This window comes from Felis catus, chromosome E3 (assembly GCF_018350175.1).
Source record: "Felis catus isolate Fca126 chromosome E3, F.catus_Fca126_mat1.0, whole genome shotgun sequence".
Taxonomy (NCBI): domain Eukaryota; kingdom Metazoa; phylum Chordata; class Mammalia; order Carnivora; family Felidae; genus Felis; species Felis catus.
The window spans coordinates 9809208-9834569 of record NC_058383.1 but is presented as its reverse complement, the minus strand read 5'-3'; the positions used below and the strand labels follow the sequence as shown (position 1 = coordinate 9834569).

The window sequence follows — 25362 nt, the reverse complement described above, 5'->3', positions numbered from 1 at the left end:
GATCACACCTAAAATCCCGAGATTTCACGCACAGACCCGGCCATCAAGATAAATGACAGCATTGGCCACTTTGGCACGTTCCGCTCGATCATTCCCAAGGTCAGGACAGTGTATAGGAGACAGAACATGATTAAGGAGTGCAAACCAGTTTCTCTACAGTTGTATTCCTCAGAAAACGTCCTGTCTTTCAGACCGACTCCCAGAGGCCCAGAGCTTAAGCGGATTCAGTGAATCCCAGGATAGAAGTGTAGGCTTTTCACTGGAGCCCCAACCTCCAAACCACTTTGGTTGGCCGGTCATCACAACTACTCTCCATTGCCAGGTTGAAATATTTATTTGAAAAATTGAAAACACAGATGCAATGTATTATACAAAGAAAGGTCTTAATACCATAAGAAAAGTATTGTTGGAAGGGAACAAAAGCCAGTGGCTACCTGCCCTGGGAAGGTAGGCACTCAGTGGAAAATGAAATTCATTTATAGGAACTATTCTAACGGAAAACTGGGGGAAAGGTTAAAAACAAGAAAAAACAAACCCAACCTATCCCTGCAAACCTAAATGTGAGAGTTTGTTATAAGTTATCACCAAGATTTATCTGAACCCCCTCGGTTTGTCCCTATGAGTAGTAATCAGCTTCGTTTAGGGCCTTCAAACCTGAGGTAGTTGAGGGTCACCTGAAAACCATGTCTGGAAATGACCTACTCTCAGAATCGGACCCCACGGCATCTAACCAATTGTTTCCCGTTGCTTTGGCTCCTGGGGGTGAGAGGCTGTGCCACCACTCTGGGTCGCTGATCCTGCATTTGGTCTGACCCTGGGAGACGAAGGGGACTTGAGCAGCAGACAGCTGGCCCGGTTTGCTGTGGTGAAGGCTGGCAGGCCCGTGGTGGTGGTTCTATGCTATAGACAGGGCGGTCTCTGGAGGACCGAAGATGGCGACGGGCAAAGCCAATCTAGTTGAGAGGTCAATGCCAGGATCGAAGGCTTTCATTGGCAGGAAGGATTTCCAGAGACTTGCAAAGGCGGTAGAAGGTAACAAGAACTTCTACCTGTTGTCAGAGACCAGGGTAAGTGGAGCCGGCAGATGCCTCCGGGCCACGGAGCCGGCAGAGAAGGGAGTATGTCCCAGGTGCAAGTTCAGAACCAGTTCCTCCTCAGGGAGGAGCCGAAGCAAACCAACCTGACTGAATGGACGACATGCATCGTGACCCCCGTGGTACCTGGTAAACCCTGGTGTTGACCTGGCAGCTCAAACACTTCCAAAAAAGGATATTCTGGACAATGTTTGGTTCTTCCAGCCATGGGTTAGGGACTCCCATTCAGGTGGGATCCTAGGGACCCTGCTGTAAGCAGCAGAATCAGCAAACAATCTAAATTACAGTCTAATTTAAACTCCTGACTCAGATATAAAAGAACCCCACAAAGGCAGGTCTTTTCTATTGTGTTCCTTATTATGTACACACAAACCCTTACTCTAGAGGTATTAGAGCACTGTATTACAAAATTAAATAACGGATACGGCTGTCTTTCAACCTCTCATCGGCCCTAAGCCATTTTCTTCCTCTGCCTTGCTGTGACCCATTTACACTGACCCATGGGACTTCAGTCACTACCGATGCTCAGGTGACTAAAAGGCTGTGAGTTCATTTTTAGCCTTAGGATGTGATTCCTGTTTTAATTGAGCATTTCACACCAAGTAGAGATACGCTCATTTTTAGAAAAGCCAAGGAAGGACAATTTGATTTTGGCTAGAGCATGGACCAGCTTCCAAGGTGAGCAACGACCAACAGAATTGTGCTGCATCTGGCTCGTGCGAGACGGATTAGCCTGCGTTCCTGTTTAATTGCCTTCTGCACGGTTGGATTACTCGGGCTAAGTCCACAGTCCACAAAGGTTTTAAAAGTTACCGTGGCTTCTTTTTAGAGGGAGTGTGATTCAGAGTCCTAGTGTGGTCCCACATTCTAGATTTTTTTGTCACCACTGGGAACCTAGAGCACAACAGTTTGGCCAAGACTCTGGGAAGTGAGGACTAGTCCTCTGTGGTAATGTTGACCCACTCTGAGAACGCACAACGGGGACGGGGATGCCGCACGCCATTCCTTCTGAGCCGCGGATGGAAAAACGCCGAGCACCAAGGGGCTTTAAAGCGTAAGACCGCTCATCTTCTACCGCTGACCACCCCCCCCTTAGCCCAATGTGGAGATAGCACGTCTGACTCTTGGAATCTGAGCTAATGGGAGAGTGCGTCTTGAGTGCCCTACTTAGGAAATGTACAGAGAGGGAGGGGCGTGGTTAGGAAGGGGCGGGGTTGATTCACAGTGATCAAACAGGACTCTCACAACCTGTCAGGTAGCAACACTTCGAGACGTTCCTTTGGGACAGGTCCTGGGAAGTGCTTGTTGGCTTTCTACCTACGAGTTGCTACAGATAAGGAAGGAAGACGCTGTTTGTCCAAGATCGGAAGGTCACTTAAATGCGGGGGTCCATCTGGAGGTGGACAAGTGCTGTCAGGCTGCCCGCCTCTAGGAAGCCGTTACGTGCCTTCTGTCCTCATCCCGTCCGAGCAGCAAGGGCCCGGGATGTGTGGCTGGAAGGGCTCAGAGCCAGTGGTCCCCCTTTCTCGGTTTCTCTGACCCAGATGCTCTGAGGAAGCTGCTCGCTTCGGGGTCTAGACTGGTAACAGATTGGGAAGCTTGTTTCTGATACTTGAAGACTGATGACCTAGGGCAGCAACGCACGCCTTGCCATCGTTACACCTCAAATCCTGATTGCTCAAAGCGGCTTTCTGTAGGCTGCTGCTGCTCAACGGAGGTTAGTAATAAATATGAAAGGTACCAAACCAAGCACAGGGTTCTTTCCTGCCGGGAGCAAGTCTGCCTGATCTTCTGGGTCTATCGATTAGGTAGAACGCGGAACTATATAGCTTCTTCAGGTTCACAAGGATGCCAAAGCAGCCATTTGGAGGAAGGAACTGGAAACCCCTCATGCACTCCCTCTCAGGGTCCTGCCTGGGCCTGAAGGGAGGTGGCCCGGAAAATTCATTCTGGGGTCAGAAATGTGGCTTCTCTCACCGACACATTGAGGCATGTGATCAGGTTTTTCAGCCTGGTCGCGCAGAGTTCCCAAGAGCGGGGTCTCCCGAGACCTGGGCAGTGTGCACCCCTCCTCCCCTTCTTTCTTTACCCCTGGTCGCTCGTGAAGGTGGGCAGGGGCTCTCTCAGCCGGGCTCTCGCTTTAGGAGGAAAAGGCACTCGCTCTGCTTCAGCTTTTGGAGGAAAGCGTGGCCCTGCAGCAGTGCCCGCCCCTGGGGAGTGGCCTCGGCTGACCCATCCTCGCTCCGCAGGACACTCAGCATGGAGGCTGGCGTGGAGCACCAAGGTGGAGGCTAAGCAGCACCATTGCTGTTACCTGCTGTGGTTAGGGGCCCCCCCCCCGATGGCTCAGAGCTCTGGGGGCGCTCCCTTTGGGAGAGTTGGCTCTACGAGTGAACACTGAAAGAAGAGAACCAAAAAAACCCCAAAAAACCAAAAACAGCCCCCCCCCCCAAAGAAAACCCAACCAACCACCGTAAGAAGCAGTGGGAAGCCATGGGACTGCCAAGAGAGGGGAGAGCTGCCTTGGCGTGCTCAGCCAGGACGCCCCTGCCGTTCTGACGGCAGATTCGGGGCGGCATCCTGGTTGGGAGCCCACCAGCCCTCGGATGCTCCCAAGTTGGTGCAAATGATGGTAAAAGAAAAGGCTGAGAAGAAAACAGAGAAGAGAAGGCATAGATGGCCCCTTGCCAGGCTCTCTGGAACAGCAGGCCCCTCGGACAAGGATGCCGAGCATCGGGGGTGGGGGGTGGGGGGGCCAAACAGCAGGCAGGACTGGGAGGGAGGGCCTCTCCGCGGGGGCGGCCCTGGTCCCCCTCCTCTGTGGAAGGCCATTCGGGTCCCCGGCTCTGGACAACGGGAGCGGTGTGCGGTGTGGCTGCCGCCGGGACCCCCGGGGGCTTAGGCTGTGGCTGGGGAATAACACACAGAGACTGCAACAAGATTTACACTCAGACGTGTGGGGTGTCGGTGTGGCTCTATTCTTTTCCGGTGACCGCTTCGTGCAGTGCTGGTGGCGATGCTTCTGTTCCTGAAAGACAACGGTAATTTCTGTTTCATAGCGCGTCGCGTGTGCACGCGTTCGTGTACCCAACAGGAACGGCGACCAGCGTTAGGCTCTAAAATACCTCATGCTCACAGGCATCTATTCCCCAAGTTAGGTGCCCGACCACGAGTGGTACGCATCTGTGGTTGGTTCCCGCAGACAAGACGACGAGGGTTGGCAGTCCTGGCCGTGATCAAGTTGGCCGCGTTAGGCACGTGGGAGAGCAGTACATTCCAGGCGATAAAGCCTCTCTGGGCGGGTGGGCCTGACAGTACCCCTACTCCACTCCATTTCTAGCTCTTGACCCTGTCTGTGGCGCGGCCACTGGTGCCCACTGCTGACCCTGGTCAGCGAGAGGCCTGTGATCCACTTGCCCTGCCTGCTGGCCGCCATGTTTTCATTCACTGTTCACCTCTGTGCAAGCCACACAGGAAACTGCTGGGCCGGAAACCAGGCTAACTGGGCCTGGAAGGGAACAGTGGTGAGTGGGTGATGAGCCCACTGGTCAAGGTTAAGGTCTTGACAGGTGACCCCCAAAGCTCTCGATTCGCCACAATTTATGGCAGTTCTGGGCTTGGAGGTTGTCTACAACTGCAGAGAAAACACGCTCTGTGAGTCGTGAGGGGGAAGTCAGCGGCCTGAAGGGCGCCTCATTCGGTCACGTCTGAGGGGACGTGCGCCCTCCCCTCACCGTGCCCTCACCGGCCCTCAGAGAGGCCCACCTTCTTCCCAGCCCTCGGCAACACCGGCGAGCTCGTAGTGCTTTTTCCGAAGCTCTCCCAACTTTTGACGTTCCTTCTGCAGTTCATTCTCCAGCTCCAGCACCCGGACCTGTGGGAAGAGCGGAAGGTGCTCTTGAGCAGCAACCGGACGGTGGTCTCGTGCTAACTCAGTCCCTCTCCTCCGTGTTCCGGGTCTCTTCTTCCTTTGGGTTATTCCCCCCGTTTCCATAGTGTACCTGGTTCTCCATTTCATCCTCGGGTCTGTGCATTTCCCCACCCTCTGCCATCCACCAGTCTATCCCAGTGGCTCCTCTTGGTCCTCACTGGGGCCCTCTACTGGACCTGATGCCTTATAGCCCCAAAGCCTGTTGGGAGTAGGGCTCATAACGTGCTCCTCTGAAATCTCTATCTGAAAGCATCTCCAATGTGTAGCCCATCCGTGTGGCATGTTCCAACCAAATCCCCCTTCTCTTTCAATCCCGCTTTCCTGGAAATCCAGGCAAGAGCCAGCTCTGATGGCTCTGGTATCTCTGAAGGGCTGGCCCAACTTAGGGTTATCATTATACAGGAAAAAGCACAATCTTCCCAAGGAAAAGGCTGGTCCCTGGCTATCCCTACCCCTCATTAATTCTAGTTATTTTATTAATTTATTTATTAATTCAAGAAACATTTGCTGAGCTGAGCACCCATCATGTACCCCGGGGCTCTGCGGCAGGTGCTGGAGACACAGTGGTGCATGGACAGACAAGGTCTCTGCTTACCCTGCAGGGCAAAGACATAAACTCATGAACAAGAATAGATCAGACCCATAGTGAAAGTGACACAGGGTCATGTGATAAGGGCAAAGGGTGCTCAGCAGAGGCTCCTCAGGCAGGAAGGAGGTTGGGAGAGGGAGAGGGCCATGGGAGATGGGTGGAAAAACAGCCCAGGGCCCCGGGCTGGGGTCAGGAATTTGGGTTTTAACTCAAGTGTGAAAGGAAAGCCATTGGAAGATTTTAAGCAAGGGACATAAAGTGATGTTATTTACGCTTTTAAAATACGTAAAATTGGGGCACCTGGGCGGCTCAAGTCGGTTAAGCGTCTGACTTTTGATTTCAGCTCAGGTCATGATCTCACAGTTCGTGAGTTCAAGCCCTATGTTGGGCTCTGCACTGACAGTGTGGAGCCTGCTTGGGATTCTCTCTCTCCAGCTCTCTCTGCACCCCCCCACTCCCACCCTGCTCACATGTGTGTGTGCTCGCTCTCTCTCTCTCAAAATAACTAAACTTAAAAGAAAGAAAGAAAGAAAGAAAGAAAGAAAATAAAATATGCGGAACCTGAACAAACTGTAGGGGGCAAGAGTGGAAGCAATGAAGCCCGGTTAGGTGGTTCCTTTTTTTTCTTTTCAAATTTTTGATTATGCAAAATGGAGAACATACACAGAGAAATGGAGATGATATGGCAAACTCCATCGTGTGCCTTCACCAAGTTCTGCCAACTGTCAACCCAGGGCTGGACCTGTCTCAGCGACACCCTTTCCTATTCTCCACCCCAACTGCCCCACCTCCCTGGCCCCTCCACAAAACTACTTGGAAACAAACACTTGCATAAGTTACAGTTAAGTTGCTTTTGCAGTAGGTCAGGAGAGAACCAGTGGTGGCTTAGGCTGGGTTAGGGAAACGGAGAAAAGGGGGAAGGTTCAGGCCAGGAGAGTCACAGTTGACAGGACCTGCTGGGGGACTGGATGTAGAAGGAAGAGGGAGAAGAGAGGACCCAAGGAAGCCTCCTAGGTCTCCGCCATCCAGGTCTGGGAGGGGTTCCAGTTACTGAGATGGAGAAAACAGGGGAGGGACAGATCTGAGTGGGAAGGAAACCAGTAGCCCTGGTTTGGACCCATTCAATTAGAGATGTATTTGGCATCACGTGGAGGGATCAAGTAGGCAGTTGGACAAACACAGAGCTCAAGGAGAAGATTGAGGCCTGGGAGAAGGCTCTGGTACTCATCAGCATACAGATGGGATCTGCAGTCAAGCGGGGCTGGATGAGACCAGTAAGCAAGACAGTGTAGACAGTGTAGACTCAAGCCTGACCTCAGGTCTTCCAGTATTTGGCCATATGACTTTTCCTAAAAGATGTCGAGAGACACATACAGAGCCTTTAATGGTCTTCAACCTGGACTTTACTCCAAGACTGGGACCAGTAATTCTTTTTTTTTTTTTTTGAAGGAGAGAGAGGCAGAGTATGAGCAGGGGTGGGGCGCAGAGAGAGGGAGACACAGAGCCTGCTTGGCTCCAGGCTCTGAGCTGTCAGCACAGAGCCCAGTGTGGGACTCAAACTCACGAGCTGTGAGATCGTGACCTGAACGAAAGTTGGATGCTTAACCGACTGAACCACCCAGGCACCCCTGGGACCAGTCATTCTAAAACAAGGATGTCAGGGTTTTTTTCAGGGTCCCATGGATTCCTATTCCTTTGCATGCCATAACTTTACTGAACAATCGGGGATAATGGCATTGTCTTTTGATGGGCTTTCAGTGAATTGATTTTTCTTTTTTTAAAAAATTTTTTTTTTCAACGTTTATTTATTTTTGGGACAGAGAGAGACAGAGCATGAACGGGGGAGGGGCAGAGAGAGAGGGAGACTCAGAATCAGAAACAGGCTCCAGGCTCCGAGCCGTCAGCCCAGAGCCTGACGCGGGGCTCGAACTCACAGACCGCGAGATCGTGACCTGGCTGAAGTCGGACGCTTAACCGACTGCGCCACCCAGGCGCCCCTGATTTTTCTTTTTTAAACCAGAGGTCATACACAAATAATTCATAGTAGAAGTTTAAAAAAAAAATAACTGCTGAAAAACAAAAAAAGCAGAAATAGACAAACTAGTCAGAGGGGAAGTGGGCGGAGGGATGGGTGCAGCAGGTAAACGGTATTAAGAGGTACGGGATTCCAGTTATGAGAAAAATAAGTCATAGACATAGGGAATATAGTCAATAATATTGTCATTAACAAAATATTGTCATGATGTTGCATGGTGACAGGTGGGGACCATACATGGAATTGTCGCTACATGTATGCCTGAAACTAATGTACCGTTAGATGTCAACTACAATGAAAAAATTGTCAATCACAAGACATTAAATGCTCGTTAATGTCGGCTAGGAAATCCCTGATGGTAACGTTGAGAGGGGCATTAGTGAGCAAGAGTTAAGATTCTGATCTTAACCCGTCATCTGCCGCCGCCTCCACTGTCCCTTCCAGCATCATTGGCATTCATTCATTCCTGGGCGACTGTCCGTCCGTGTTTGTTTCCTCCCCAAGACTCTCCCCCACTGGCTTCTCTCCACGGGGACAAGATTTGGGGGTGACGTCACCGGCAACAGAACAGTACACTCAGAAGCGGGGATCGTACCTGGGAATCCATCTCCTGGCGTTTGATCTGGGTCAGTGTCATGCTAGAGAAGTCCATGTTGTCTGCAAGGATGAGAGAGAAGGTCTTGTCAGAGAATGCCCATGGCTGACTCTCCCCCGAGAGGCGGCCAATGTCAGCGCTCTGCTAAAAGGCTTGGTTTGCTAGTTCCCACCACACACTTGAAAGTCACTGATGGATGGACGGGACAGAAGTGCCGTGAAAGGGTAACGAGGCTCGGAACCTCCCCACCCCTCCCCTCACCCCCCGGGACAGCCAGGCCTGGAGACTCATGTCTTTGAATCCAGAGAAATTACTAAATGGAAAATCCACCTTAAGGTCTGTTGCCATGGAGATACAAATAGCATGCTTATGCGGTGTCCCATCTTACGAGAATATAAGTATGCGTGGAGAACGATGAACAATACAGAATTTGGAAACAGAATTGTGGGACATCGGGGTCATGAAAAAGAACATAAAAATAGCTGAACAAGATAGGTAAGGAAAGCATTGCTTCTGGAAGGCTACCTGTCTCCTCGATCTGTGATTTGCCAGAAATGGTCGAAGCCACAACAGTGGCGGTGGCCTGGTTTACTCCCCGAGAGGCCTGCTGCAGCTGGGCCAGGTTTGGGCTGTCCTTATCAGCTTTCACCTGCCAGGACCAAGCGGATTGAGGTTCACACAACGTGGCGACGACTGAATCAAATAGTCGGTCCGACAGTTCTTGACAAACATGGTATCCGCTGTGGTCCCCAATCGACTTCTTAAAAATCGCTGTCTCTGGGGTCACCTCCCCGGCATATTTGGTGGCCTCAGACTCTAGCTTTCCTAGTTATGGAAACTAATTTGGGGTGATGGTAAGTAAGGACGATAAGAACACTCCCCGGGGTACTATATAACTCACAGACAGATTTTGGTAGCAAGCTTTGTATCACGTTTAGATGGGGCAGTGGTTCAAATGCAGAGACTCTTAAGGAGAGGCAGACATTGGTAGTGGAACCTCAGAGCCGGGCCAGGTAACAAGCCCACTGTGCTGACATATTCCTTATCTAAGAGCTCCTTGAATGCCGAGACTGTCGATCGGAGGTCGGCATGGCTGGGACCCTCAAAGGCCACTACTAACAAAAGTGATGAAAGCCAAGAAGAGAAGCCCATGTGACAAGCTGGGCAGAGGGGCTCCTTGATGACAGATGGCAGGCTCTCAGAGGAGGGTAGTTTGGGACCCTTGAGAGGCAGAATTTTAATGTGGGACCCAACCTACGTGGACCCTGGATAATTCCTCTGTTCTCGGGGCAGGCTCCATCATCCGAGTGTCTCTAATCTAGCCGGCCCTTACAGAGCCCCGGGGTGTCGTGTGCGGCTCCTACCTTAGACGCAGCCACAAGCTGGGCTGTGCTAGCAGCAATTTCATGCGAACACACCATCAGTTCCTCAAATTTCCCTCTGCCTTGTACCACCAGATCGGCTGCGTCCCTGGGAGTCAGGAAGGGACAAGATAGATTATGTCACTGACGGCTACAACCCCTTATAATCCCACCTCTAGACCTCGCCTATCACCCTGGCTTTTTCAGAGAACACAGACTGCCTGCCCCACTCCTGCACTGCCAAGGAGATCCAGGTTTCCTTTTAAACTTCTAGTCCTGTTGGGGCTCCGTTGGTTAAGCGTCTGACTTCGGCTCAGGTCCTGATCTCATGGCTCATGAGTTTGAGCCCCGCACTGGGCTCTGTACTGACATCTCAGAGCCTGGAGCCTGTTTTGGATTCTGTGTCTCCTTCTCTCTCTGCCCACCACCCCCCCCCCGCCCCCACCTACTCTGCCTTTCTCTCTCTCTCTCTCTCAAAAATAAACACTAAAAAAAAAAAAAAAAAGTTTAATACTGTTGTCTTCCCTATCAACAGTTTCTAAGGGGCAGATATTTTCCCTCGGCTATTCTCTGCGATGGGTCACTGGAATGGGGGTGGGGTTGAGGAGCCTTGGGAGCAACAGACACTTACACCATGACAGTGGCTCCCCAGCCCACAGCTTTGGACGCTGAAATGAGTCCTTCCGTCCATCGAGAATTCTTGGCATAAAACTCTTTAGGTGATGCTGTTCCCTAAGGAAATGAAAAATAAGAATGGCTAGCTTTTATTGAGTGCCTACTGGGTACCCGGTGCTTAGATACCTACAAATATCTATATATATCTATCTGTATATATATATATATATATATATATATATATATATATATATATAACCCCATACAGACCTCATAGTAACCGCAAGAGGTAAGCATTATCATCCCATTTCACAGATGACAAAACTAAGATTCAGAAAGGCAATAATACTTTTCCAGTTGATGCAGGAAATAAGTGGAAGTAAATCCCAGGCTTTTCTGACTCCAAAGCCCCTAGCATTTCTATTATATCACAACATTTCTACATTGTATATATAAGAGTGTATATATACATATACATATATATGTATATAGGCATCTGCATAGATGAACAACGTGATTGGAGTCCAACCACTTACCATGATTTGCCAAGAGACTACACAATGAATAATTTAAGCAAATAATTTCTGCTTGGAATTTTAAAATGCTTCCATGCTTTGGAAGTGTCTTCCATTTCCAAATTCTAAGACGATAATCTTAGAATCTCCAAGCTCTCCTTACTCAGTCCCTGTCTCTATTTTCGGGGGGCAGAAACCATCCCCTCCCAGACTGGTAAGAAGCACCACCATCAAAGCAGATACGGCTTCGTTCTCTAAAGGATAGTTTTCAGGGGGCGCCTGGGTGGTGCAGTCGGTCAAGTGTCTGAATCTTGGTTTCGGCTCAGGTCGTGACCTCACGGTTCATGGGATCGAGCCCAGCATCGGGCTCTGTGCTGACAGTGCGGAGCCTGTTTGGGATCCTCTTTCTGCCCCTCTCTCCCACTCTCTCTCTCTCTCTCTAAGTAAATAAATAAACATTAAAAAAATACAGGATAGTTTTCGGGCTCCGGAATCCCTCCCTGGACCTCTGTCTCCTGAGCTGCACTGCACGCAGGTGTGAGAAGGAAACACGGCAGTAGGACTGCGTGCAGAGGACTGAGAAAGCCAAGCGATGATGCTGACCAGAAACTGGGATAGAGTCTGTCTGCGAGGAGTGGATTCCACCGTCAGAAACAGACATGGCCCCACCCGCTATGAAAGGTCAGCACCAGGCTGGCTCTTCTCATTTGCCCACTTTTCAAAAGCCCTCCCCTCCTCCTCCAAGGGCCCAGACTTTCAATGCACGCGGAGTTTCCAGAGCAGGATCTGGCGATGGCGCCTGGGTTAACGAGCCTGCAGCTGGAGGCTGGGGCTGACTGCTCCCTGGGGACCTGGCAGTGCCCCAGATTCCCATGGCATCTGTGCTCGGCCCGGGGAAAGGGAACCACGCCCTCAGATGGACACATGGGACAAGATGGCAGCAGCCGTGGATTTGACCGAAGGTGGATGAGTGTGTGGAGTGGACAGAGCCTCCCAGTGAACTGGGAGTCTGTGAATGATGTCTGGTCCCCCCATCCAGGGGCCCTCAGCCGCGCTTACCCGGCCACTCTCCACTATCTCTCTCTGGAGGTCCTTAGAGGCCACAATCAGGACCTGGATGGCTTGCATTAGGCTCGTACAGGAACCAAGGATCCTAGGGGGGAAAAAAAAAGGTCAGGGACACAGAACAGAGACCAAGAGCTATGAAACAGACGTTTTTCTTTTTCATGCCTAAACACAGGCAAACTTGGGATGGGAAAGGGGGTGGGGAATACGGTGGCGGGGGGGGGCAGAAGGAGGGGGGTTGGGGGTGCGGTGAAGCCTTGGAGGAAAGGTACGTGAGTGAGGAGACTTGACCGCAGACAGTTATGTGATGATTCTTGGGGTTTCTTTTCCCCTAAAATGCAACAGCAATATTATTAAGAATACCGTTATCGACAATTATACAGACTCAGCCAATGCCTGTGGCTGCTAATGTCCTATTGTAATTAATACAATCCAATGCAGGAGAGACTGATCCTGATCACCTAGGCACCACCACACTGTGTAGACTGACCTTTCGTTCACCTCCAATTTGACTCCTGTGTCCCCAGCTCGGGATTTGCTGAGCATCTCCTGTTGAAAACAAGCAGGGTATCTCAATACATCACGGGCACGGAGCACTCACTGGCGTCCTGAAGCACCTTGTGTCCAACACCCCGTGGTAGCTGAGAAACCCAAATCCAGAAACGCCCATCCACGTCCTGGTGGGTTGGGAAAAGAGCCCAGACCTCCGATCTAGTCAGCGAGAAGCAGCCCCCGGCAGGCTGGCTCTCCTGTCCGTTGAGTGCCCGTCTTGACTTTCTGGCACCCAGGCCGATGTGCACAGAACTCTGAGATATTGCACCTCCAGAGGGGGCAGCGGCTAGGGGCAAACCAAGGTGGGCAGCCTGCAGCCTTCCACCAAAGGAACAATATGTGACCTTTCCAATGGTGCCCACTCAGCTCTTCCCCGACACAATCGGAACTGTTGGCGCGCGCCTGGCACGAAGATAAATGTGCATTATCTCATTTAACTCTTCCAACGCCCCTCTGAGGCAAGCAAGCACTATTATCACTGCCATCATCTAGAAATGGAATCTGAGCGAGGCTAACGGAACAACCCGTCACAAGTCACACGACGAACAAGCGGTCCGGCTGGAACCGTAACGCAGGATGGCCTCACACCGAAGGAGGTGAGGACCTTCTCCTTTTCTATGCCTCAGGGAGCCTGGGGAGTTTGGGTTGGGGTTGGTCTTACAGGGGCCATCTGTGGCCTGGACGGACAACTGAGACGCGTCCCACGGGCAATGTCACACCCGAGGAAGCTGCAAGGGCCTGGCTTTAGGAGACGGGCAGACGCTCCCATACCTCTATCCTGGCCGTGGCAGTTTCAATGGCAGCTGACGTGGCAGCCATCTCCTTGTCCACCAGGTCCCCCAGCTCCTCCTGCTTGATGTCCAGGCCTCTGGGCAGGAGCTCCTGCGAACGGCAGCACAGAGGCTGAAACGACCCTTTGGCTTCCTCTCCATTCCTCCCCGACAGACCCATAGTCCTCGCATGGTGGCAGAAGGTAGGAGGGGAAGGTCCCACTATGCAACGCGCTTGTAGAACCCAGGGAGGGGCATCCTGGCCAGGCCTCATCTAGAACTCGCTACTGCGTAAACCCTCACGCTCCACACCCCCCTTTCGCTGAAACCCCCCCCCCCTCCTTCCAGAAAGCCACCCTGCCTAACCCCACAAGGCCATTCAGTTGCGGCTGCTTGGACCCTGACCCCACAGCTGCACAGTGTTGATTGTATTTGAGGCTTGGGAGGTATGTCAAAAACCTCTTCAAATGTGGGTGATGCCTTCCAACCAACACTCTGCCTCTTATTTAACTCTGTGTCTACAGCAATCATGAGGCAGTGACTCGTCCTGTTCTACGGATGGGAAGCCAAGGCTCAGAGAGGTCTTGACCACAGTCACACTGCTAATGAATGGCAGAGCAGGGATCCGAACTCAGGTCTGATGGCAAAGTCTGTGAATTCTGAAAATATTATGTGTCATGCCTCCAAGAGTATAAAACAGGTATGAATGGTTTAAAGAATAAGAAACAGGGTGCCTGGATGGCTCAGGTGGTTAAGCGTCCAACTTTGGCTCAGGTCATGATCTCGTGGTTCGTGGGTTCGAGCCCCGTGTCAGGCACTGTGCTGACAGCTCAGAGCCTGAAGCCTGCTTCAGGTTCTGGGTCTCCCTCTCTCTCTCTCTGCCCCTCGTCCACTCATGCTCTCTCTCTCTGTCTCTGTCTCTCTCAAAAATAAATAAACATAAAAAAAAAAAGAATAAGAACAATGACCCATGTATCTACCACCCGACCTAAGGAATAGCTTAAGAAACATCAGTACCTTTGAAATTTCCTTTGTATCCTGTTCTAATTCCATTTCCTGACATCCCTATTCCCTACCTTAAGATAAACACAGAATTCAGGAGAATGCTTTATCATATCCTTTTATTATTATTATTATTTAAAAAAATTTTTTTTTCAACGTTTTTATTTATTTTTGGGACAGAGAGAGACAGAGCATGAACGGGGGAGGGGCAGAGAGAGAGGGAGACACAGAATCGGAAACAGGCTCCAGGCTCCGAGCCATCAGCCCAGAGCCTGATGCGGGGCTCGAACTCACAGACCGCGAGATCGTGACCTGGCTGAAGTTGGACGCCCAACCGACTGCGCCACCCAGGCGCCCCTATTATTATTATTTTTAATGCTTATTTATTTTTGAGAGAGAGACAGAGTGCAAGCGGGGAGGGACAGAGAGATGGGAGACACGAAATCTGAAGCAGGTTCCAGGCTCTGAGCTGTCAGCTCAGAGCCCGATGCAGGGCTCAAACTCACAAACCATGAGATCATGACCTGAGCCGAAACTGGATGCTCAACTGACTGAGCTACCCAGGTGTCCCTGTCATGTCTTTTTTTTAAAGCTCCATAAAGAATGTATCCTTAAACAGTATAATGTTAAGTATGCATATATTGGTCTTTATTTAAAAGGAATCCTACCGTATGTATTTTGCTTGTTCGTTCGGCATTGTGTGTGAGATTTGTTCTATAATGTAGGAATTATTATTTTTTTAAGTTTATTTATTTTGAGAGAGAGAGAGAGACAGAGAGAGAGAGAGACAGAGAGACAGAGCAAGTAGGGGAGGGGAAGAGAGAAGGAAAGAGGGAGAATCCTAAGCAGGCTCTGTGCTGTCGGCATAGAGTCTGACATGGGGCTCAACCTAATGAAACTGTGAGATTGTGACCTGAGCCAAAACCAAGAGTCAAGACGCTTAGCCGACTGAGCCACCCAGCCGCCCCTGTAATGTAGTCATTCTATCCCTAGGCAAATGCACTAGAGAAACTCTTACATCAGGAGATATTTACACAAGTGACCATATGGCACATTTGTGAGACAGCCTCAAACTGGAAAGAACCCAAATGTTCATCAGCCATAGACATCTAGCTATGTGACAGATAGATAAATAAGTGTAAACAGATATGTAATAGATATATAATTTGAGCTATAGTCACACGACAGAATATTACAGAGCAGTGAAAATGAATGTATCTGTACGGATGAACCTCACACACAGAATGCTGGAAAAAGCAGGTGTAGGAGAAAAGTCTGTAACACTTAGAACTAAAAATGTTACTTGGGGGAGAAAAGGACATAGTCTTTCTATTGTCTTCATCTGGAACCCTGACTAATCATTCTACCTATAACTTCTGTACTCTAGTTTATAAAATCTGTGCCACATTCTATATAATTCCTTCAGTTCTATCATCCAGCCCACTAATTCTTTCTCTAGCTTTGTTTAACCTGCTGTTGAATCTGTATACTGAGTTCTGACTTTCAATGATTATATTTTTCATTTCTAGAAGTCCCATGGTTGTTTATCAAATATATCTGGTCATTTTTGAAAATGTCTTATTCCTTTGCCACGCTTTTAATGTCTTTTAAAAAGTACTTGGAGTCGCCTCAGTCGGTCAAGTGTCTGACTTTGGCTCAGGTCATAATCTCACGCTGTCAGCTCAGAGCCCGCTTGGGATTCTCTCTCCCTCTCTCTCTGCCCCTTTCCTGTTCATGCTCTCTCTCTCTCTCAAAACTAAATAAATAAACTTAAAAAAGAAACGTTCTGGAACACGTCAAACACACTCATGGTGAAGTGATGTGCATTGGGACTCTGTGAAAGTTCTTTGGGATTCAGGTTCAAAGTATATTCCTTCAGAGACCGTTTGGATCTGCTTCCGCCAGGTACTTGGGCTCCTAAAAATCTGACTACTTTACATTTAGTTTTCTTTCTTTTTTTTTTAAATTAAAAAAAAATTTTTTTAAATTTATTTTTGAGAGACAGAGCATGAAAGGGGAGGGGCAGAGAGAGCGGGAGACACAGAAGCCAAAGCAGGCTCCAGCCTCAAACTCACAAACTGCGAGATCATGACCTGAGATGAAGTCAGACACGTAACCGACGTGTAACAGGCGCCCTATATTTGATTTTCTGTTTGGGTTTTTTCAGGTCACACAGGTAGTAGGAGATTTGGACCCTGAAACCATAGAAAGGTGGCTTGTAGTCAGAAATTCCCTAGGCAGCCGTGTTTCCTTCTCCCCCTACAACTGAGGTTGAGACAAGATCTCTCCAACAGAGTAGGCTTTCCCCCCCCCCCCCCCCCCACTTACTTGGGGTGTGACCTTTTGGAGTTCTGCTTTGGGGAGGAAGTCTCTGCATTCCAAACTTTCACCTTACTCGGGCTTATGTTTTGTTTTTCAGTCTCCAATGTATGTGTGGCCCATTAAAATCCAAGCTCTAGGCCAAGAGATGGACAAACACCAGTTCCTGCGTCCTCTTGGTTTCTGATTCTGAGAATTTCCTTAGTTTTCGGCCAGTTCAGATTCAATTAACATCCCCCCCCCCCAGTTTTATTTGGCTTTTTCCATGTCTTGTGCTGGGAAGAGCTTCTAAATATTTGGTCAGTCTTACTGCCGGAAAGAAAACCTGCCCAGGATCTTGCTCTCACACTTTGCTTTTTTAAATTAACTCGATTCTTATTTCCTCACCTCACGGTGTCCTACAGGCTTTTGTGTGTGTATACCGACACCGAGTTCTGCACAGCACGGGAGAAGATGCTCTGTCTCCAGCAAAAGGCAGACGGTGGCAATGCTCTTGGCCGCCATCAGGAATTTAATACTACTAAAATACCACCAGGATCATGTCATTCTATTGAAAGAAGGGTTAGCAATTCACCGTTATCCAGTCTTCCTTCATCCAGACCTTCACGGACCCCTACCTCGTCGTCCCACTTCTCCCCAGTATGAACCTTCCTCTCTATCCGATCTTTGTAACTGCTTTGCTCTCTCCATGTGCATATTCAATTAGTTAAACATTCACTGGGTGTAAACCACCTGCCAGATATCATGCCAGGGACCAAGGGACAATGGAAAAAGGGTACGGGCTCTACCTTTGAAGACTCATCGGGGAAAGAGACAGGCAGGCAGGTACCCTGTGGCACTAGCCACCAACTCTGTAACGTGAAGGCGGAAAAGGGGGAGAGGGACCCAGAAAAATGAATAAGGGCCAGACTGTGACGGTCCTTGCACGTCACCTTATGTGATTTGATTTTTGTCATCCAACGATCTTTGTTTTTGGAAGAGATCAGAGGAAAAAGAGACCAGAGGCAGAAAAACGAACCAGAAGCCTGCTTTAAGAGTTGCGCTGAGGGATGACGAAAATCTGAACTCTGGCCCTGATCTCTTCCCTCCCTGGAATTGATATCATGACACATTTTTGGAATTAAGTAAATGCGGCCTTGTACTGAACTCTTAAAACAGACTTGATTACTGCTCTTGTCCCACTGTATCAAAATGGATGATTTCCTTATTTTTCTTTCCCAGAGAGACGATGGCCTGTCTCCGTACAACTACATCTACCACAATTCCCACTACACATGACATGCTCACCACATCTTTATTAAATCAATAAATATCCTGCTATCTCCATGTTAGGTGTTACCTGCCCAACCGGATACAAATCCTTGAAAACAGAGAAACTATGCTTATTCTTTTTTGATATTGTTTAGCATAGCGATGAACACACAGTAGGTTCTCAACTCATAGCCGATGAATGAAATATGACTGGAAAATTGGTCAGAGGGTCGGATTTTTCAGTGTCAGCTCTCTCTCTCTCTCTCTCTTTTTCTTTCTTTCTTTCTTTCTTTCTTTCTTTCTTTCTTTCTTTCTTTCTTTCTTTCTTTCTTTCTTTCTCTCTCTCTCTCTCTTTTTCTCTTTCTCTCTTTCTCTCTTTTCTTTTCTTTCAACATTGTTTATTTTGGAGAGACAGAGCACAAGTCGGGGAGTGGGCGGAGAGAGAGGGAGACAGAGAATCCGAAGCAGGCTCCAGGCTCCGAGCTGTCAGCACAGAGTCTGACACGGAGCCCAAACTCACAAACTGTGAGGTCATGACCTGAGCTGAAGACGGACGCTTAACCTACTGAGCCACCCAGGTGCCCCAACTCTCACTTTCTGGAGTCAAGTGGAAAGCCAGAAAGAACTGGCTTCGGACATCACTGACTCCCTGGGCCATCACCGGCACTCACCCAAGAACCATCGTAACTCCCCCCGGTTGGGACACTGGTCCTACCTCGCCAATGGCGGAGATCTTACTGAGGCAGCTTTTCATGGCTGTGCTGTCATTCTCAAGCATTCCTTCTTCCCCCAGGAAGGCCAGATACGTGAGGGTTTCCTTGCCAAACTGTTTGCAGGCCTCGGTCAGTGCTGGAGACGTAAGACAACCAAAACCTTTGAGTCCTCCGCTCCCCCTGCTTATAAGACTGGCCCCCCCAGCCCCAGTGCTCACAGTCAGCAGGCTCCGGTGGGGCTCGAAGGCAGGTGGTGCTAACATCAGCCATGGTGTCACTGGTCAGGTGGGCCAGGAGGGTTACCGAGCGGAGAAGCTCACTGATATCTGCCAGGAGTGTAAAGGGGGTTTCTCAGCACTGTTCACGAGCCGTTACCGCCCTACCTCCTTCCCTGCTTGACAAGTTATATGCACCCCTTTCTTGGAGCATAGGGCCTGGTTGTTATTTCCGCAGGCAAGCGTTTCTGAACTCTGCCCAGCCGTCACTAGCAACAGACCCCGTCCTTCGCCTTTCTTACCTTCCGGGCAGGCCAGATACTGGCTCCAGCTTTTTTCCAGTTGCTCAATGCAGCTGGAAACAGACTTGACCTTGGAAAGAAGGTGATCTGTGAGAGGGGAGACAGGGCAGAGTCAGAGCCACTGGTGTTGGAGTCACTTTCTCCCCGTGAGGTCGAGCCACCCAGTGGATGAGGCTGCCTAGCAAGTGGCCTCAGCCCTGCGGGGGGTGCCCTAAGATGGGGGGTGGGGGCGGAGATGGTTGACTCTGCAGGTACACGACTCTCTTAATGCAGCTTCAAAAGCTGTTCTTCTGAGCCCATCTGGTCCCTGAGCCAAGAACCAGGGCAACCACGGCAGCAGCCGAGAATCAGCCTCTCACTTCTCATTACTGCCGCCAAATCAAATCCGGGCCTTCCTGTTAAGTCTTTCAAGGCCCTTGGACTCTCATCACTCTCGAGCCCAGACCCCTGGCTCCGTGAGGCGAATCTAGGCTCATGCTGTGCACGCAACACAGCCGTCCCCACTCTGTGCCTCTGTGCCCTGGTCCACAGAGACCGTGTCCCGTAGGAGTTAATATGTGGGCGCTCAGGTCACACTGCATCGGTGTGGCTCCGGGCCCCACCACCACTGGCTATGCTCTCAGGCCGTCCGTGCCAGCTTCCTCATCTGAAGACGGAGTAACGGCACCACCTCACGGCGCCATCGTGAGGATTCGCTGGGCCGAGGTATGTGAAGCGCTTACAATGCCCACGTTTCTGCTCCTCCACTGGCTCATGACTGTCCTCTTCTGTCAAACCCCCGGCTCATGAAGTCTCTTCTCAGAACCTGCCCACGGCTGCCCCATTTCCTGGCATTTCCCCGGTTGGCGGGGCACTGTGTGCTCCTTCATTCGGGGCTGCCGTAATGGAAGCCATTACAGATGGCTTCCCCGGCGAATAAGATAGGACAGTCCTGGCTGTACACGTCACCGAATGGAGACGTTTCTATTCGATAATGAAAATCAACTATCAGCTGTTCCCTTCCATCCGCCTTTGTTCTCAGTGGGTCCTCTCGTTACTTCGCCAGCAACTACACATGACGTCACCAATGTCCTGGGCCTGGATGCCCTGCTACCTACTACTGTGCATGAAGGCCCTCCTCTCTTTTTTACATCTTTTTTTTTTTTTTTATGTTTATTTTTGAGGGGGGGGGGCGGTGGATACAAAGCGGGCTCTGTGCTGACAGCAGAGGACCTGATGTGGGGCTCGAACTCACAAACCGTGAGATCATGACCTGAGCCGAAGTCGGATGCTTAACCCACTGAGCCACCCAGGCGCCCCTGGCCCTCCTCTCATCCGGTGGGCTTCTCCAGTTCCGACTGCTGCCCAATCAGCATGCCCTTAGGACTCTTGACCTTGCAGAGCGGGCCCCGTTCATAGCCTGCGACTGCATGGGTATTCTCATTGTTTCTGCCCCGCCATACATCATGGTGCTCCCCGTGTGGGCTTGAAGCTCCTGAGCAACCACCTCTTCATTCAGACCACGTTTTTCTGTTCAGAGACGCAGGGCCGTCTGCTCCTCCACCCCCTGACGCTTAGAGTCGTCATCAGGGCTCTGCTCCCAGGGAGAGTTTCGTTAGCGTGACCCACTGCACAGAGCAGTCCTTATCACAACTGGGGGCTTCAGAAAGTACTACCACTGAGGCCCTGGGCCACACAGCTTCCGGCTGAACTGATCTTAGAGTGGGGACTGGTCATCACCAGGCGACTCTGACAGGCAGCAGGCCGAGGACCCCCGCTCTCAGTGTCGCTGGGGTTCAATGTCAACACCCAACGGCAACGGGCTTTAAGGATTCACGTGTGCAACCAGGACAGGGGGACGTACCTGCAGATCCGGCACAGCTGATCAGAGGGGGCTCCTCCAGCTGCCGCAGGGCCTCTTGTATCACCCGCTCCGCAGCCTTCCTGGTCTCCACCAGAAGCATTTTGCGTTGGTCCTTGGCGAGCTGGCACACTGACTCCTAGAAATGGTCCAGGGAGGTGAGAATCTGACACAGACCCCGTCATGGGCCTTCGAACAGCAGCCATCTTGATGCAGCTGGGATTCCGGCATCTTAACTCAAGTTGCGGCTAAGGAGGCCCAAGCCAGTTCGCCTGCCACAGAGAACGACCCTTTCCCTTGGTCCACAGGCGTGCAACACAGGAAGCTATGGGGATGGACCTCCTGTAACCCATTCTCCGCGCCTGGGGGGAGTACCGCGCACAGTGCTTCTCTTGTGAAGACAGGGAGCCTGGCTGTCCCTCATCTGCTCTGGGGGTGATGCAGAGCACGCCGGTGTGCAGTGCTGTGCCCACAGAATGCCTTCACGATCAGCCCAGAGGCCCCAGACGGTTTTCACCGACCGTCCCCAGCTCCCCGCCTCCACGGATACATCACCGAGGCCCACGGCTCGGACCCGGGCACCCAGCAGGCGTCTGTTACTTGCCTGTGTGCTGGACAGTTCCCGCCGGGCGAGTTCCAGCTGTTCCTGAAGAGCAGATAACTCCTCCTCCCGGAGGGCCACAGTGTGCACCAACCCGCTCCGTTCCTTCTCTAGTTCCGCGAGCTGCACTGCCCATTTGGCTTCTGCCTGTAATGTCGGCCACGTGGGAAGAGGGAGAATCAAACTGTCCGCTTCCCAGGAGTCCAGACCCGCCAGCAGGCCACACGCAACAGCAGGTGGTATCTCTAAGCCGCCACCTTCACCCTCCCCAATCACACACAGAGCACGGCTGGGACCAGCTTGGCCAGCTGCTGGATGGAGCTGGCCGCCGGGTGACGGCGGTGCCCAAGCCAGAGGGGAAAAATAAGGGAGAGAAGGGAGGTGATGCTCGCCTGGGCAGAAGTTTCCAGGCTGTTTTGGACAATCTGGAGTTCCTGTTTGCTGGTGGCAAGTTCTTGCTTCAAGTTGTCCAGTACTTCGGTCTGTTCTTGAGTCTGAAAGAGAAGAAACGCAGGGGCACTCTGATCAAGGTGCCGGTTGCAAGGGATAAACACCTGTAAAAATCCCCAAGCTACTGGGGTGCCTGGCTGGCTCGGTAGATAGAGCATGCAACTCTTAATCTCTGGGTGGTGAGTTGGAGGTCCACGTTGGGCGTAGGGATTCCTTAAAAACAAAATCTCAAAAACAAGCCCCAAGCTATCAATGGGAGATTTGTGTGCTCTGTTGGAGGCAAGATTGGATGCGCCCAAAAGTGGGTGGGAGGAGGTGGGAACCCAGAGTATAGTGACGAGTCTTCTGGCTAAGTGGAATATCAAAGACGGGAGTTTTAGGGACATTTCCTAAATGTCACGCTTCGGCTTATGATACTAATTAAAGTAGAACTGGTTCTTTTTTCTTACACATAGAAGGTGTTCTTTCTTATTATTTAAATAGAAGCATTACTGATACAGAACCGGATTGTTAATTCAGCCACCCCAACGCCTGATATGTTGCTGCATCTTACCATCTGGAAACAATTCCCTTCTTTAAAAATGTCTTTTCTGAGTGGTATTTTCTGAAGAGCCCGTTGCAACCCATGAGAATTTACAGCTAACATTTTAAAAAAGGAAATAAACAAAGCAAAAAATATAACCACACGCATCCACACGGTAAGGCTGAGCACGGCTTTGTGAAATTTTATTTCCTACTCTGGGTCACAGAAAAGTGAAAGGCACTATCCTTTTCCTTTTTAAAAAAATTAAAAAAAATTTTTTTAATGTGTATTTATTTTTGAAGGAGAGAGAGACAGGGTGTGAGTGGGGAAGGGCAGAGAGAGAGACACAGAATCTGAAGCAGGCCCCAGGCTCTCAGCTGTCAGCACAGAGCCCGACGCGGGGCTCGAACTCACAAACCGCGAGATCGTGACCTGAGCCGAAGTCGGACGCTCAACTGACTGAGCCACCCAGGCACCCCTCTTTTTAAAATTTTTAAAATGTTTATCTTATTTTTGACAGAGAGATAGAATGCGAGTAGGGGAGGGGAAGAGAGAGAGGGAGACACAGAATCCAAAGCAGGCTCCAGATTCTGTGCTGTCTGCACGGAGCCTGATGCGGGGCTCGAACCCATGGACAGCGAGATCATGACCTGAGCTGAAGTCAGACGCTTGACTGACTGAGCCACCCAGGCACCCCCATCTGACATCTCTTACTGCCACCCACCCCCCAACTCGTGGGTGTTCTCCTGGCCACAAGTCTCTCTGACACCCAGGTGCTTTCACTTCTCTCAACCCTCCCGGACTCACCCTGGACAAGCCTTTGCTGATGTACCTACTCAGCTGGACCCCCTTCGTCGCTCCGTGCCTCTAATCCCTTGTGCATCGGACACCATGTCCCTGCCTCACGCCTCCTGTAGTACACTTGTAGGGCTCTAACCCACTTCTGCTGTCCACGGAGCAGTCTTTCCACTGGCCTAGTGCCCCAGGCCCGCCTCCAGCTCGGGCAGACCCCTCCCTTGCCCCCCCCCCCCGACTTCTCCCCCCTCACCTTCCGCTGGGCCTGGTCACTTATGCGCTGGAAAGAGTCTTCCAGCTCTTTTTTCTCTCGTTCCAAATCCGCCTGGGCTTGTCTGGCCACGGACACCTGCTTGGTCACCTCGGCGTTCTGGATGAGAAAAGAACAGTGGGCTTATCTCAGGCGTAACATCTCGGGGACAACATCTCCCTTCGAGAACAAATGACAGCATTCAGGTTATTGGACACAGTAATCACTTTTCTACCTGAAGAGAAGCCAGAATGAAGCTGTCATCTTCGGATACTCAACGCTTAAGTATTTAAAAGAAGAATAACAAGGATGGGGGACAAACCCTTCGGGGCTGGCATCAAAGGTGGGGCTCAAGGCGTGGGAGGCAAGGAAGCCTGAAGAGCTGTGGTTCCAAGAAACGATGGTGAGCCCCTCAGAATTGATGGAGGTGCGGGAGTGGCGTGGGGACTGCCCAGGCCGCGGGGCAAGAGGCGGGTGGAGGGTCCTACCTTCCGTAGCAGGTCGGCGTGGTTCTGCACCAGCTCACTGTACTTTTCCTTTAGCTTGCTGTACCGCTGTTCATTGGCCTGGGCTCTCCCTGTTTTGTCAGGGGGCCAAGGTGAGCAGTGGACCCCTGCTGGGGGACCCCGTGCCTTCCTTCCAACACGCCAGAGTCCCTAGAACATCCTCCTTTCTTTTCGCAAATGCATGCACCTTCTGCTCCCTGGGAAGTCCTACTGAAATAAACTCCTCTGGGAAGTGGTCTTTAAAAAAGAATCCACCTGACTCGTGGGGCGCCTGGGTGGCTCAGTCGGTTAAGCGTCCGACACCGGCTCAGGTCACGATCTCGCGGTTTGTGGGTTCGAACCCTGCGTCAGGTTCTGGGCTAACAGCTCAGAGCCTGCTTCTGGTTCTGTGTCTCCCTCTCTCACTCTGCCCCACCCCTGCTTGTGCATGCACGCTCGCTCTCTCTCCTTCTCAAAAATAAACCTCAAAAAAAAAAAAAAAAATCTACCTGATTCTGATGGCTGCACTGATTCGAGCCTCCTGGGCATTCACACACACGGTATTTGCTTCATCAGTGTTTTTGGCTTTTATGGCAAGTTTTTCTCAGGCTATCTCTCCTTTGGACACCCCACCGTCACCTCCTGGTTCCCGTCCCGGCATTCTGAGCAGTGTGGCACGTGGGGCTCTCTACCTGCTGGGCCCCAACCTGCCCGCCTCAGACTGGCAACACGAGGGTCCTTCCCGGCAGCTCTTCTGGACAGATGTATCACCTGGGGCTCTGCCACCCAGCCCCGTCCTCCCTGTGAGCCCAGCCCGACCCTGCGGCCCCCGCCCTCAGCCCCAGCCCGACAGACTCACTTTCTATCTCTGTCAGGCTCCGCTGGGCCTTCTCCGTGTCTTCTCGCTTCTTCTTGAGCTCATCCAGTTCCGCGCGGAGGAACTCGCTGTCGTCGACCGCCTGCTGCCGCAGGTGCCGCTGCTCTGCCAGCTCGGCCTCCAGCTCGCTGACCCGGCCCTTCAGCTGCAGCACCGCCCGCTGGCTCTGTGGGATGAACTCAGCCAATGAGCCCCAGGGCTGCACCGCTGGGGTCGGCTGGGCTGGGCTGGGCTGGGCGGGAGAAGCGGGTCCTCCAGGGTTTCCAGCGCTGATCCAATAAAGTACCCGAGTTTGCCTAACAAACCCACTCCCGTGGCCTCACGGGAATTGAGGGTTTTGCTCATTCTAAGCCCCCCAGCCAAACACGGGGTGACAGCAGGGGAGCTCTGATCCTGTTAGGTGCCTAGGAGCAGTTGTGGGCGAGCTGGCCTGAGGGAGGAGGCGATGTGTGCCTGTCCCAGTGAATGAAGCCTCCGACCAGCCGTGGGCCTGAGGGGCGGGCCTATTCACTGCCCCGGCCTCTGCAAACAGCCACCAGAGTTACAAATCAAACCTTCTGATCGCCATGGGAAGAGAACAGGTCTTTCTCTCCAAGCACCCCGGGGACGCTGGGCTT

General features: G+C 51.3%; 1 protein-coding gene across 2 annotated transcripts in view; it reads right to left on the bottom strand.

Moving 5' to 3' along the window:
- Nucleotides 1-315: 315 nt before the first annotated feature.
- Nucleotides 316-25362, bottom strand: part of HIP1 (huntingtin interacting protein 1) — a 153842-nt gene continuing 128795 nt past the window's right edge. For both annotated transcript variants that reach the window (XM_023246656.2, XM_019820566.3), the window contains exons 14-31: nucleotides 24728-24911; nucleotides 23872-23960; nucleotides 23387-23503; nucleotides 21758-21859; nucleotides 21369-21512; nucleotides 20768-20903; nucleotides 18925-19011; nucleotides 18626-18733; nucleotides 18410-18543; nucleotides 13124-13234; nucleotides 12291-12349; nucleotides 11795-11888; nucleotides 10237-10337; nucleotides 9609-9714; nucleotides 8770-8893; nucleotides 8245-8306; nucleotides 4860-4968; nucleotides 316-4122 (exon numbers count right to left, since the gene is read on the bottom strand). In XM_023246656.2, the coding sequence (XP_023102424.1) occupies nucleotides 4070-4122; nucleotides 4860-4968; nucleotides 8245-8306; nucleotides 8770-8893; nucleotides 9609-9714; nucleotides 10237-10337; nucleotides 11795-11888; nucleotides 12291-12349; nucleotides 13124-13234; nucleotides 18410-18543; nucleotides 18626-18733; nucleotides 18925-19011; nucleotides 20768-20903; nucleotides 21369-21512; nucleotides 21758-21859; nucleotides 23387-23503; nucleotides 23872-23960; nucleotides 24728-24911 (1920 nt within the window). In that variant the 3' untranslated portion in view covers nucleotides 316-4069. The remainder of the gene's footprint in view (nucleotides 4123-4859; nucleotides 4969-8244; nucleotides 8307-8769; nucleotides 8894-9608; nucleotides 9715-10236; nucleotides 10338-11794; nucleotides 11889-12290; nucleotides 12350-13123; nucleotides 13235-18409; nucleotides 18544-18625; nucleotides 18734-18924; nucleotides 19012-20767; nucleotides 20904-21368; nucleotides 21513-21757; nucleotides 21860-23386; nucleotides 23504-23871; nucleotides 23961-24727; nucleotides 24912-25362) is intronic.